The sequence below is a fragment of the Argiope bruennichi genome, chromosome 2 (genome assembly GCF_947563725.1).
Source record: "Argiope bruennichi chromosome 2, qqArgBrue1.1, whole genome shotgun sequence".
NCBI lineage: Eukaryota > Metazoa > Arthropoda > Arachnida > Araneae > Araneidae > Argiope > Argiope bruennichi.
This window is the reverse complement of record NC_079152.1, coordinates 136,459,787-136,476,059: the sequence shown is the minus strand read 5'-3', so window position 1 is coordinate 136,476,059 and position 16,273 is coordinate 136,459,787. Positions and strand designations below refer to the sequence as shown.

Below are 16,273 nucleotides of genomic sequence, written 5' to 3'. Positions count from 1 at the left end.
AAAGCTCAGAATCATTTGCACGTTAAAAAAATACATCATTTTAAAACTAATGTTTATGGTGCAAATATTTTTGGTACCATGCAATCGTCAACAAAAATAATGAGACCCAACTTTGCTATTCATAATCGTATCTTCAAAAAACAGGTGTCGGTGGAAATAGCTCAAAAGGACAGGTTTATTTAGATAGATACATTGATTCATTGGGCTAATTAACACAGTTAATTAATTGGCAATTTGAAATTTTTCCATTACCCCTACCAATTTTTTCGCTTAATCTAAAAAAAATGTCAATTAAACTCGTCATAAAAATAGCCACCAATTTTTTTTGTAAGCTTCTGATAAAAATTTCAAGAGCTACAAAATTTTGAAAAATGACGTGTCCAATGTTAAATGAATCATAAACATTCTTGGAGATATCTGTAAAATTATAATATATTTCTCAAATTTATTTTGGTAAATTTAAAGAACATAATTTTGCTTTTCAAAAAGATGAAATAGGTTTTTAAATTAAAAATAATAATTTTTAAAATACGGTTGTAATAAAAAAAGTGAATTGTAGATAGTAAAATTTTGATATGAGAGGAAAGCTGTGATACCAAACTATCGGAATCATAAAAATTACTTGAATACCTGTAATAGTTTTTGAAATATTTCGAAAAAAGACTGTAAAATTCCCACTGCCGATTGGAAACGTCTTGTATTGATGGACTATATGTTATTTCTATCGTAGTTTCAACTACTGTTACAAAATCTCCATTGAATAATTTTCAAATTAAATAATTTTTGTATAAATTGGGATTTCCTTTATTATCAAAAATAAATGTATTTAGCTTGTCGATACAAAAATTTTAAAACATTAAGAATAATTGCTTATTAGAAAGAAGAGTACTTATGTTACTGAATTGGGATTTTTAACAAATCATTTATATTTTATTTTCTTCCTTTCTAAGATTCAATTATCAATGACTAGATGTGCAAGTAATGCATATTAATGAATTTTTAAGTAAAATTTAAGCATTAATCCTATAGTTTAAGTACTACGGATTTCCTTGGATATAAGGATTTCAAATAAGGGCTCTAAAATCAGCACTAAAACCGCACCTTATAAATAGCAATCAAATATATTGATGTTTTTCATATTGAAAAGTGTTTTTATTGAGGAATTAAAACAAATATTGTCTTATATTTATTTAATATATTATATTAATTGGAATCAATATCTTATCTGTGCTTTAAACATTATTTTATATTTTTCCAGAAATATGTAAATTAAGATAATGGAACTCAAAGAAATTGAATTTGAATGAAAATGCTTCAATTTACAAAAAAATAATAATTATTATTATATTTTAATTGGAATTTGAAAATGAATATTCATGCCAAAGATCAATGTGAGTTACGTTTGGCTAATTTTTTAAAATCTCAATAAAATAAAGGCTTTTTTTTTTTTTTTTTTTTTGCTTTTAGCACTTTGAGATTTACTTAATAAATGGGCGTTAGTGGGTATTCTCTTCCTAGGCGGAGTTTCAAACAAACAAAATTCATTATAATTCCAAACTACTGAGTATTTTAGAAAGAAATTTGATACACACACATATATATATAAAAGCATACAGGATGGAATTATTGAAAAATATCTATTTCCGTAATGGGAAAGTTCTGAGCTACTGATTAACACTATGTTAATTAATTCAGTTAATCAGTTTTTCGATTTAAAAAAAATTTTATTCAATATAATTTTAATCAATTCCACCTTGTGAAGGTACGATAATAAGCAACAAAGTTACAGAGATGATTCCATTATTTTTGGTGAAAACTAATCTATAAAAATGCAAAATAAAAAAAAGCATCCTTTTTTTAAATTCTGAAAACATTTATACACAATTTAAACAAATATATAAAACTATAAAATATTCTAAATTTGGACATTTTAAAAAGGCACTGAATAATTTTAAATGTTATAAAATTATTCACGGAAGATATCCTTGTCGAATAAAAATTCTCTAATCAAAACCTAAGCATACAACAAATAGGTTCTGGTATTTTATTTTTTTAAGTATTCCGTATGATTTGATCATAAAAATTCAGCTCTTAGATTAAATAATAATTATAATTTAAAAAATGTAGGCACCGCATATCGAATGCTTCGAGTGTGGAGAAAATATTTTTTTCTAAATGTATATTTTTCACGCAGGATACTAAAAATACTTTATGTGGAAGCTACAACTTTCTCCCTCAAAAATGAACTCTGATTCACCAGTGTTGTTGACTCGCACAGGGTGACAACAGGTTTATTGATATTCTAAGCGCAGATGTGACCTGCGAGTCGTTAATGGTTATGAAAACACTGACCTTTTTTATTTTTAAAGGTTGCATAAATCCCTATGGTATCTTTTCAAATTTTGTATTTTTCACGAAAAGAGATGCATCAGTAAAATGCACGAAGTTAGCTTATTATATTACTAGAAGCAATGCATTTTTTCAAGAAGAAGCTCACCGGATGTTTACGATAGCATTAAGATATTTTTTATATGAGTAAATATTTGTATAATTATGTGAGTGATGCCAACTTTAAAGGAAATAACTCTGTGTCCCTTTATATTTAATGATATTTTTTATTTAAAAAAAACAAGAAACTAAATATTTTGCAAAAATTCTTGGCATTATTTTTGACGAGAAAGATTTATCGTGAGATGAGGAGTATTGTTGAATTTAAAATTGAAATATAAATAATCAAGAAAACAAAACAAATATATTTTATTATTTTTATATTTGTGAAATTGTTATCTGTTTGAATATTTGAAAAAGTTGCATTTATATTTCTATTATATTCTATCAAATATTGATGCAAAAGAAAGTATAAAAGCGAAATTATAATACATTTCAGATATCCAAAATAGCTATTTGCTTTAGTTTTCATAAGCCATTTTACATCATTTTGCATTGAAATATACCTGCTCTTTTTCAAAACTTGTTTGCTGACGATTTCACAAAACATAAGTAAATTACGTCCATTACAGATAAATTCCTCTGATACAATCCGCATGTATATTTTAAAGCAATATATATATATATATATATACATATATATATATATATATATATATGATGCCCAATTATTATTTATTTAAAAACGTATTATTTTCGATTTTTTTTGTAACATTGTATTTATGTTTTCTTTCCGAACAAAACAATCACTATCCATAATAACATTAAAAATTTGCAAAGTACAATATAATGCAAAAAGTTGAGCGAAAAATTTCTTCCATTGTATAAATTTTTCCTTTCTCTTGATATAAAAATTATATTCAGAGAATATTACATTCATATCAGTTTATTATTAATTGCTAAAATGAATTACTAACTACAAAAAAAAGGCCAAATGTATAATTTTAACCAATAAAAGAATTCTTTAATGCTTGATTTAAAGATTTTAGCAGTGTTTTGTTTTGACATAACAGATTAGCTCGGCATCATTGTATCTTAGATGTTGTAAATTTGTGATATGATAATAATTCTTTTACGAAATTCTTATGATTTCCAGCGTTTTTAAAACCTTAGATAGGGAGCATTTTGCATAAACATATCATTCTAAAAAACTATTTAAATGTTTTTTTTTTATAGTTAAAAAGGTGCTTACTATTATTTTTGAAATGAAAGAAGATAACTTGCGAAATATTTTCGGTGACGTCTTCAAGAGTTTAGCGGGATTTAATAACTTCAACTTTAAAATAAATTTGTATTTTAAATATGAAGAATAATCTATTTCTTGCGAGGTCGAATAAGAAATATGTAAATTAAAACACCGGAGCTTTATTTCGGTTTTTAAAAGTGTTGAGATGATTTAAACTTAAAATTTTAAAGAGATAAAAATTTAGATATATTTTATTTAGGTAGAAAGAAATTATAAAAGAATTCTAGTTGACAAAACCAGAATTGCTCAGGATGAAACCATTTGCATATTGTTTACTCATGAAATATTAGATGTTTAATTAATTCTCATAAAAATTTCGTTAAAACTCTGTTTATATTTCAGTATTTTTGAGCAAAATTTGAAGTGTTTATTACATGATAAATATATATTAAGTTCTCAAATTGCTGAAGGCTACACTGTGTAAACGTCGTCCTCTGGAAAATGTTTAATTTCAACCCTCGCCGGATTCTCAATGCGCCAGTAAACAATTGTTTTTCAAATATATTTAATATCTCTAATGAATATTATTCTTTTACATAAAATATTATAAAACAAAATATACAATAAGGCATCTTATCGTTTGCAACTTTATATTTTAAGGAGTAGTATTGTTTTATAAAAAAATATTTTAATTGCATTCATTAGATATTTGTAGAGTCTTAATGCCTAGGCACGTCTACTTAATTTGAAATAGCTAGTAGCAAAAGAAAGACAATAATTATTACACCAGTAGTAAGACACGTATATTAAAGAAAATGTTGCTTATTTGGGCTTAAAATGAGAAGTGAAGCCATTCTTTAAGCTATTACAGAGGGCAAAGTTGATTTTCTCTTTAATTGTGGTATTTCCGTAAGTTTAAATTGGTTAAAAATCTTTCTGAGAGTTCCTTGACGGAACTTTCATCGAATTTTGGAATTTTGAGATTTTTATGCAGAATATAATTCCTTATAAATTAATGAGCGTTGAAAATATTGTAGTACATCAAATTTTAATATAGCCTGCAACTTTCATTTCAATTTAAATAAGAAAATCTGATGAACCAAAAAGTTTTAATATCTAGTGGGTTTTTTTAAAATTATAAACTATTCCAAACTATTTTCTTATACTCCAGAAAGAGAATTTTAATAATTTATGAATAATTGTTAAGAATGATGCAAAATTTAATTAGATATCACATGACAACTCAAATATGTATTTGAGTTCACAGCGTACTATAATTGTGCTACTTTTTAATTTGCAAATTTGAAGGAACCCTTGTTTTGCCCACTTTTTCAGCTGTCAGTCTTTCAAAACTGTTTAGAAAATAGCATGCAAAGTCAAATAATTATGTAATCAAGTTACTGACCCTGCCGACAGCTCCTTTTGTTTTTAATCTTTTCTACTGTTTGGGAATGACAGGTGACACGGCAGTCAATGAGGCCCTCGACTGGCAACAGACTCAAAAATGAACCATTTAGCATCAGTGATTGAAACTGGTAGTTTTTTTTTTTTTTTAATGATCTTCATTTCAATTTATAAGTAAATTTTTGAGAATTGCAAACCGGTTTGCTCTTACCATTTCGAAAACACTTCGATTTAATGATCATGATTTCAGCTGTCTGATATTTTTCCCATTGGGTGAATCTGTAAAATGTATTGTTTTCTTTCCCCCTCAATCGTAAATATTTTTGCATAAAAACGGAGTAAGTTTTTTCAATAGTTATTGATCGCAATGACAAACTCTTATCAAAAGAAGAAACAGTGTTATAATAAAATAACGTTTCTTCAGTTGACTGCCAGTATTTATTACATAATTATGAACAAATCAACCAAGATTAATTTAAATGACTCGATTCAAATGACCAAAACTTAAAGAAAGGTAGGGTTAAATATTTCAAGTGTCTCTTATAGGTCGTATTTATCATTAAATGACGACTTCATTTTAATTTTTTCAAATAATATTTTGATACTTTAAGCATTTTATCCTAACAATTAAGTTTGCAAAATAACAGTTTCCACTTTCTAAAAAATATTTATAGCTTTTATCCATTAAATAAGAAACAAATACGTTGTTTAAAAACAGTTTTTAATTTATTTTATTTTCAATTCAATCAAAATGACCCCTTATAGGGAAACGAAGACACGAACAATTCTGATGTATTTAAAATAACTTTTAAAATTAAAAATTTGGAATTTTTTTTCTGTATTTGTGAAAGTTTTGATAAAGTAATCTGCTTATTTCGGAACACATTTTAGGAACGATGCATTGACCGAGTAAAGTGTCAAAATATCCATCACCTGGCTCATATGTTGAAATGGCACCGATTACACTGAAACTCCGGTTTCTGCCTTTAGATATCATTTTTCCTGGAGGCTTACGAGTGTCCGTTTCAAATGCATATGCGTCCTGAAATCACTCTCACGCACGTCATTCTCAGATGCACGTTGAATGAACGTTCTGCGAATAATTCATTTCCAGAATGAATAAATCTGTTGATTCAGCGATTAAACTTTTGCAATTCTATATCATGATGAATTTTTCAGTGGTCAAATTTGTAACAATTCAACAATTTATATTCATTGTAATAGATACACAATAAAAAATGATACTTTTACTTATTATCAAGTTAACCAATAGTTTATATTGGTTAAATTATTTACTATGTAAAATCAAATAATACATTATAAAAATGTACTTTAAAAAAATCTTTTTTAAAAATCTATATAAATTAAATATACATGATCTTAATATGCACATGAATAAACACTTTAAACATTCATTCGAAGTAGAAAAAAAAAGCAATTTTGAATTTTATTTCCTAAACAACACAAAAAATGCTGCTTTTTCAAGTTAATTTGGTCTTAAACAGGTTTAAATTTCACTTCTAATTTCCTGAAAAATACGAAGAATAGTAAAAATGACTTCGGCTATATAAAATTGCAATTCCTTCCTTATGCAGAAAGAGTTCGAATCAAAGACTGTACACACTTATCACCAGACAGAAAGAGCACAAACTGACGACTCAACTGGCAGAGAAGTCAATGAGCACGAGAGGAACGCGAATGACCATCATTAAGAGCAAATTATTTTCCCTTCGGATCTTATTTTCTTCCTGAGAGAATGATAAAATAATAATGTGTTTACCAAAGAAAATTCAGAGCCTTGCTCTCCATCATTACTGGCTGATACTTCCAGGAGTTAAATGAATGAAATGAGCTCAATGCTCTTGTTACATTCTAGCTGCTCGCTTCAAATCTTTGATTTGGAGACAGTAGTGAAGACACAATGAAACTTTTAATATTGTATAATATAGATATAATTTAAATTGCAATCTCTTTATAAAATTTCAAAAACATTCTTTTCTTTAAATACGCATTTCTACAGTGTTTGCAGTGTCAATAATCTTTGTTTATTACATAAAAATAATACTTCCATGAAATTACATAATTAAATCAAATTTATAAAAATACTGACTTGGAAGACAAATTGACTTCCCAAGAATAAAAAATTTATAGATCGTTCGCTGAATGAGAGGCGAGAGATGGCAAGTTATTTATTTTTCCAATTAAAGTACAAAAAAAACGTTGCCATTTTGATTTTTTCAACGATATTTAATAATAAAATGTATAAATGAAATAAAAATAAATAAAATTGTTTCATTCCAGATGATGAGCAAAATATAATGGAAATATCCATAAGATTTATAGGAAAATAAAAAACGAATATATTTCTAGACATAACAACGACCCAAACGCAATGAAACATATTGAGCATAGCTCATCGGAATATATTAGTGAAACATAAGTGAAAACTGCATTTATATAAGTTTTAAAATACAATTATCAAACACATCATAAAACTGCATTTAGGTGCATTTTTAACCGAAAGATCATCGCTTAAAGATCAAATTACTTTTAACTATCATACATTACGTAAAGCGAATGAACTACGAAGCGGTTAAAGTTGTTTATTAAGCATATCTGAAAGCTGCATTTATGGGTAGATATTTTCATATTACCATTGTGAATATTTATAATTTAAAATAGATTACAAATGGGTTGTATCCATTTCATTACCGGCAGATTTTCTTGAAGGATTTTAAGTATATGCATCCAAAGAAAAATCATACATCATTTTTTTTTAATTTGAAATATCTTATAAACATAATTTAGAAAAAAAAATCTTTCTATTAAATTTCAAATTAGAAAATAAATTCAAGTTTTTCTAAACAGATTTTTTTGAGCCAAAGTATCATAATTGCATTTAGAAATTCTTTATTTCAATAAATCATTGAAAAACACTATAATAATAATAAATATATATCTTTCCATTTACTGCTTTATATTTTTTTAGGAAAAAGAAATATATTGAAGAAAAAATGAACTTTAACTAATAATGATATATATCAAATTCATCATCATTTTCATAAATGTTAAACATTCATATAGCATTAAAGAAAATCGGATAACATTTTCAGAATATGAAATGTCGAGTTGAATATTAGTAAGCATTCACTTCAAGTATTTTTGAAATATAATTCTTTTTAAATACATAACTTTTAATAATAATAATGAAAATATTTTAACCTAAAAATCTTACACAGCTGCTGAATCTCATAAATTCTATCTTAGATGATAACAATCTTAAAACTTTATCATAATGTCTATCACATATTGTTTTAATGTCAGATATGTATCTTTTTCCAATAATTAATGTAAATTTACTCAAGTTTAAATCTGTATTTCATCTAACCAAGATAATCCACATGTAAAACTCACATATAAATCTTTTCTTTTATTTCTATTTTTCTGTGGCAGTAGAATTAAAATTCTGCTATTCTTTTGTTATTCTGAAACTTAAAAAATTCTATTCCTAAAATGTTTGAGTCTTGGGGATAAACATATCATAACGTTTCTATCATTCAGATTTTATCTTCTGCATGATAATAAGTGTATAAAATAAAAGTCAGAATTCATTTATCAGAATGAAAACTTACTTTTTCGTCATTTCATTTAGCAATTTTAGCCTTTTTTGCATCAAATCTTTTACTATTTTTTATACATTCGTAAAGTAATTTATACATACGTCTGGGCAAAACGGAAAAATAACTTCAGTCGATATTTCTTCAACCCCAAAATATTGAAAAATAATGATCATTTCAAGAAAAGTAACAAAGTTCGTTAAAAAAAAAAAGAATGACTAACGTAGAACTGACCGAAATTATAATTTTAATGCAATATTATTTTTACGTGTTTTTTATTGTATGATTTTAAAAACTAGATTTAAATGCATGGAGTTAACTGATTTCCGTTAAAATGGAATGATGTATCATATATTTATTATAAATTATTTTTTTAGAAATTTCTGTTGTCTTAAAAATAACTGATTGCTGATGATATTCTCGGTTTCACATTGAAATCGGAATAACGATTTCTAAATTGGTATATCTAAATTTCCTATTTCACCTATCGATTAAATCATCTTACCTTCGATCCATGGTGAGTTAGAACTGATGATCCTGGCTATTCCTGCTTCAAGTACTGGCTAAAATTTCTCGGAAACAGAGTAGAAGCTGAAGAAGAACTGAAGAAGAGCAGAGAGCTCTATCATCATAACCTGACCACAGCAGAGATCAGAATCATCTGCCTGATGAAGAGTGATCGAGTCCGGATGAATAGAGAAGATGACTCGCCTCGTTGGTTAGACCGCTCCAGCATCTCCAGCACTCATTGGTCAGAAGAGCGGCGCATGCGTTGTTCAGACTTCAAACTTCTCTGGGTTTCGTTTTCTCCATCAGTGTGAAAGCGTGCAATAAGAGAATCGTTTACGTTTTAAGAAATGTTATTCCACCGAGAATATAAAGCCATATGCATATCTTACTCCTTACGCTTAGTTGTTTCAATAACTGGATCTCAATTCAAACATTTATCTTATAAGAAAAGCCTAAAACATCTGCTGAAGAATTCATTTTAATGCGTACAAAACAACACATAGTTGAATGTCGCTTTTATAAAGAAAAGTTACTAGATATCGTTTAATTATTTTCAAGGAAATCGTACAAAAACACCATTTCAATAGATAATAAATTAAGTCATATAATATAAACTTTTCAACAAAAGACTTTTGTATTTCTCATAAATATATAATCATTGAAAGTGTAGAATCAAATGTAAGGTAAATTTTTGGAGAAATTCTTAAATATTCAACTTTATCAATCACGCCTTTAAGCGGAAACTGAAATTTTTATACATTTTAATTCTATTAAATGAACGCATTTGAGTTATTTCAGTCGATAGTTTCTCCCGTCCTTTTTTTACCTTTCCTTTCTTTAAATTTTAAAAATAATTTTTCTTTCTTTCTTTTTTAGTATTCTTCTTTTCTTCGATCCATTTAATTCAATAGTGTCTCTCTGTGTCGCTCTTTCTCTCTGTCTTTCATCTTTAGCGTATAATATTCTATTTTATCCCTATTTTATTTCAAGATTGCTTAATGCATTCAGCCTTATCAAAGATTTACTGATTGCCATTTTCAAAGAAATATAGATGAAACTTTGATAGGAAAAATTTTAATTAGAAACAAGATATTAAACAATGCTTTCTTCCTTAATTGTTTTGGTAAAAAGCATATTTTTATGAGCTAACAGAAAATTGTGGAATCTTAGAAAAGATTTCTTTAAATCATAAAAGACAATAATTTCTGATAAAGTTTATTAGAAAAAGTTATGTGACTAATCTATTATTTAAAGCTTAGTGAACAAGACAAAGATAAATAGTTAATGAAATAAAACAGAGAGAGTAAATTTTTTACAGAATTAGTGAATGAAAATGCGTGGGATATTGTAAAGAAATTGCAAAATTGTAAAAGCCTTTATAAAGAGCTTAAAAAATATATAAAAATTCTTCATAAAGAATATAGGAGGGAATAAAAGTAACACATAATATAAAGGAATAATAAAAGATTTCTTTAAAAGAAACATTTTCACAAGAAATTTCCATTCAAATTGCTGCTGGATAGAAATAACTGAAACAAAATACTAAGCATAAATATTTAAGGATGGAATAATTTTGATTCAGTGTTTATGGAATATGCAAACATTTATATTTATTTTATTTATCTATTTCAACTTTATATAAATAAACAAACTCTATGAAGATGAATTGTTATGACAACATTACTTTTCTTTTTTGTAATATATAATATTGTTTAGAATACATATTCTTTAGAAATGATAAAAATTATTTGATGCATTACATAATATGCATATATTATTTTATCTATTATATGTTTTAGAAAGATTCTTCAAAACAAATGTCCATACCTATAAGCAATTCTTACATTTTAGAGTAACATTTGGATTCTGCACACTTTAAACAATGGTTTCCAAAAAAAAAAAGTTCGAAAACAATTCAAAAATTTTCTCTTTTCTTTAAAAAGTATAAAATATTCCAATATTTTCGAAAAATAATTCATTCATTGTTTGCTTTGTTCTTGTAATATTAAATTCGTAAATAATTTTATTTCCAGAGTCAATTCGCAATGTTAACTAACTTTCAAGTGAGAAAGTTCATTCTTATTTTCAATTCAAAGTAAAGATTTTATACAAAAGTTTATAAACATTTTTTTATAATTGAACAAAATTTATTAGTCAATTAAATTAAAGTAAAAAAATAATTAAATAAAATGAAACTTTAGTCTTTCATAATTCCACAAAATTGTTTTTAAATCTCCCCCCCCCTTTTTTTTTTATTCGTTTTTTCTTTATCTATTGCTAATACCTTTTCTATTAGATTTAGATTCACTATAAAGCAAGAATTTGAGGTGTTTATCTTTTACTGCTGTAATAGGGAACTAAAAAAATTTACTAAACGCTTTATATTATATTAAAATTATATAAAAATAGCATATGTTGTTTTATACTTTATTTCATTTTTCAATAATATAGCAAAAATTTTTAGATTGAAAGTGATATTACTTTTTTCTCTACCAAACACAATCTTTTGGGAGTTTTTTTTTTTTTTGAAAATTTATTTTATTCTGATGGCATTTGTATCACCTACATGATCAACTGGGAAAAACTATTTAGAAGCTTTTAAGAAAATTATATATTTGTATAAGAAAATTCTGAAGAAAATAAAAGCGTTTAATTTTATTTATTGTGTTTCTGTATTGTTTTTGTTGTATATCACTAACCTCATGCATATTTCTCACGTTTTGAAGCACGCATATATTTCTTAACTTTAGGCAATTAACATTCTTTCATTGAAATATATTATTTAAAAAATATTTCTTATTTCATTCAAAAATGAAATAATTTTAAAATTTCATTTAGAGATGTTTAGATCTTAATCTATTTTCCTATTCACATAGTAATTGATACATTTTTATTACATACTAGCCGCCTTTGGTCTAGCCAATCTTAATTCTCGTTAAAATTTTAATAATTAAATATGTTACGTAATTCCTACTTTAATAGATTCTTCATCAAAATATTTTAAAACTTCACATTTTGATAGTCATGTAATTCACACATAATATTATAAAGGCCTTTAGTCATAACTTAATATGTATCTCTCTTAATTTTCTGTTAGCTCCCTTAGAATTTATGCTTTAAATTAAAGTGGAAAGGATTAATCTGCAATTAATATAATAATATTTTTTACTAAAACAAAGTATTTTTTTATAATATGATTACTGAAAACAGTCACTGAGGGTTTAAACTTTATGGGCACTAAAGAATATCTTTCTTAATTTATGTAATATTTCAAGAATTTGTCAACAAAATTTTCTCAGATTCATCATGAGCAGATCGATTCATTAACAATGTTTAATTTTAAATGCATCAAACACTAAGAAAACAAAACGAATCGTTTAAAATAATCAGTTGAAAACAGGTTTAAAAAAAACTACTTAAAAAACGATGTACTTAAAACTATAAGCATATACAAAAAATATATAACCAACATAAATACAATTTAATTACAAAAGCATACAACTGACCTAAAAATAATTTAAATCAAGAATCATCCGCCAATAGAGCGCCAACACACACACACACACACATTGAGCTTTATATAAGTATAGAAGATATATTTAATTGATTATAAATTTATATTTCTATTTGTTATAAAAAAAGGGAGATTTCTCGTTTTCTCGTCCCATCATCCTACAATTAAAGTAAGACGCATTTCGATTATCAAAGATATATGAGTACATATGTATTGCTTATTTAAGTGTACGTATATTAATATTCGTTTGTCAATTAATGCAGAATAAAATAGATGGTACAATAGCGGATTTATGGATCATGAAAACGATTTTAATTTTCTAAGTGTTTATATTTTTAGAAATACAAAAAAGTATCCGTCATATTTTATAAGTATTACTTATAATTCTCATTATTTCATTCCTACGATATTTTGGTTATTTATTTTTTGTTAAGTAATAAGATAATTGCATGGCACTTAATTCAGTCAGGGGACAGTGAACTTAGGAATAAGCAAAACAAAAGACAAAAATATGAAATGTTCTATTTATTGTTTGTCACCAACCTATACGCTTATATTCGACTAAAATAGCATGATAAAATCTATTGTTCAACAACAGTTTGGAGGAATAAATATATTTTTAATGACTTTTTGAGAAAACGATGTTCTAATTAGATCTAATTAGCTTTCAAATGCTCCAGGTGACTTAATGTTTGAGGAAATTACATAAAACTGATGAGGAAGATATCTGTTAAACATTAACAGAAAACTATGTATGCGTTTTATGTTTCGAGTTCTTTTAGATAGTTAAAAGTCAGTTTTAATTCTGTAAAGCGGAAACTTTTTATGAAAATTCAATGCGTGTGCATAAAAATATTTCTAAATAATTAACTTTCAATTGGAATGACAAGATTCTACTTCGTTTTATTCCAAATAAATTCATATAGAAAAAATAGAAAAAAATAATAATGAAATCTTCTGGAATATTTTGAAATTTTTGAAAATTATGTTTTAAATTTTTAGAAAATAATATGGTTTGCTTTAAATAATCTTTTTGAAGATATTTGACGTATTTATATTTTAATACATATACATAAAAATTTTCACTATTCAAAATGAATAATTCGCAAATATGCTTCATAGAGTTCACCTTCCCTTCATCTACATATCGTACTATGAAACAAATAGCAATGCAAAATTTATCAAATAACTTACAAAAAGAGATGAATGTGTTTATTATAAATTTTGATTGTTACCTGCCCTTCAAATCTTACCAGTTATCTTAATAAGTCATTCTTTTAAAACTAAAAAATGGTGTCAGTCACATGATAAAAATATTTGAGCGTGTCCTCTAATATCCAACTTCACTCAATCTTAAGCTGTGCTGTAAGTCACATCATTTGCTTTCATGCAAGTGGACTCCAAATTCAAAAAAGGCCGCCGCATTTACTCGTACGAGAGTAAAGTGAATGCCTTCAAATATTTTAATCTGGTTTTAACTAAAAGAGAAGGAATGCCGGCATCCGATCAAAATTTGATTTGAAATGACTGTAAAAATAAATTTTGAATTAGCTTTCCTTGCTATTTTCTTGGAATTCCGTTGTGTTTATTTATTCTGTACAAGAATCTTATTTCTAAAAATATTTATTTCGTTTTTTTTTATTTCATTAACATTTTATGCTATTAAATTCTAAAATTTTATTAGCATGTCCTTTCTGTTTTTTTTTATTTTCTTTGATCTAGCGCTTTGAACAGTGCCATTCTTTAGTAGGTGTTAAGCATACTAATGGCACCCACAGCTAGAGGAAAGTAACAAAATTTTATATTTTCTTGTTTTGACCTCACACAATGAAGTTCCAGAGTCGAAAAATCAATTACAGGGAACTGTGCAGACTAAGACGTGCCCCGACTACAGACGAAGAGAGGTAATAGTTTGAAAGAAGCTCACATTTATATGAAAGGTAATAGAAATAACAGGCTACATTTCACAAAATAAAAAAGAAGACCAGCAGAGAGAAACGAATCTTTGGCATCGAAAAATTCTGCCTCAAAAAATGGCCCGAAGGTCTAAAGGTAGACATAAAATCCAGAAAAGCTGAGGGTAATTACGGAGTTTGGAAAATAAACAGGTCGTTTATTGTTTCAACCGATGCTCAAGTGCTGGTTGTAAAGTTTTATAGTTTGGGGTTTTTCTCAGATAGTGAAAAAGCTATGTCGGAGCTTTTATCAGCACTTACAAGAAGAATGAATTTTGCATTTAATTTTTGAACAATATAAAATGTTCCCGAATAATTTCAAGTTTTAGCATATATTTTCAGCTTAAATTTTGTAAGAAATATGTTAAATTTAAATTTTAACAAAGAAGTAGATTCATATTCAAACGACGTCCATGATCCACGATATATTCTAAATTGGTTTCATAGATTCAGAAATTTTTGGCTTCGTACATTCTTACTGAATGAAAACTTAAAATTTAATAGAATAAACCTGAAGTATAAGTCCAAATTTACGGGACTTATTAGTTTAAATATCTAAGAATTCTGTAATTCACTTTTGTATTAGTAACCGGTCGATTTTGATGAAATAAAAATTATTTGGCTGAAGTGACTATATCTTTAGTCACCTGTTCCGAGCATCATTTTTAACTAAAAGAACCCATCTAATCTAAATATCGGTTCAAAACGTCAGTTATTATCACAACGAATGCCAGTACAATTTATTTGGAAAGTAATGATAAATCGTTAAATTTTCCACTTATTGTTAACATGTCAAGATTTTTTTTATAGTTTTTAATGAGTTAAGTAAAACTGTACGATAATTTCAACTTATGCATTTCGGTATTTTAAAGTTTGTTCCTTCGTTTTTATTTTTTACCTCATGTGTAAAATATACTCTGAGTTGAGAATTGATTTTTCAAAAGAATGTAATAAACTTTATGATTTACAGACGAATAAAGAAAGAGAGCTGTTTTTAAGAGATGACTCTAGTGATATAAAAAGAAACAGTTAGCAAGTTGTTTGAAAACCGAAATAAAAATCTCAAAGTAATAAAATTTAGTAACGTTCTATAAAATTCTGAAAAGGAACTTTCAGTTTCTTACGATGGATATGAAAATGTCGCGACTGCAGATTCGTTTAATCAGTTCTATGAATATTATTATTGAACTAAAGTGAACAGTATGTATCTAAACTGGCATTTAACACACAAAAATAATGGTAAGAATTTATGTTTACCATGTATACTCAATAATAAGGCTTTTTTAGAATTTATGAATAAACACAAAAACATGGCAACTTGTTCTATGTCATTTCCATATCGTGAGTTGAAGCCTATCATTCAGTTTAGGCGATTAAAAATATCACATGCTATATTACTTCTCAAATTTGTTTCATCTGAAAGCGAGTTAAGAAATTTTCGAAAGCAGTTGATTTAATTGGTAAAAAATAAAATAAGTTACGAAATTTAAAATAGACTTAAATGGTTGTTTTGATACTCCTGTTTTTACAAAAGACGATCTAAAAATATCAAACAGTTTAATCACGGGGTGGCAACAAATTAAATAATCTGTAAAGAACTGTACGCACTTTAGTTAACTGGCTATTTAAAATAATTTAC

The 16,273-nt window shown here is 26.3% G+C and overlaps 1 protein-coding gene across 1 annotated transcript in view; it reads right to left on the bottom strand.

Moving 5' to 3' along the window:
• Nucleotides 1–9,333, bottom strand: part of LOC129961559 (uncharacterized) — a 28,683-nt gene extending 19,350 nt beyond the window's left edge. The window contains exon 1 of the mRNA XM_056075048.1: nucleotides 9,161–9,333. Coding sequence (XP_055931023.1) covers nucleotides 9,161–9,171 — 11 coding nt within the window. The 5' untranslated portion in view covers nucleotides 9,172–9,333. The remainder of the gene's footprint in view (nucleotides 1–9,160) is intronic.
• Nucleotides 9,334–16,273: the final 6,940 nt, after the last annotated feature.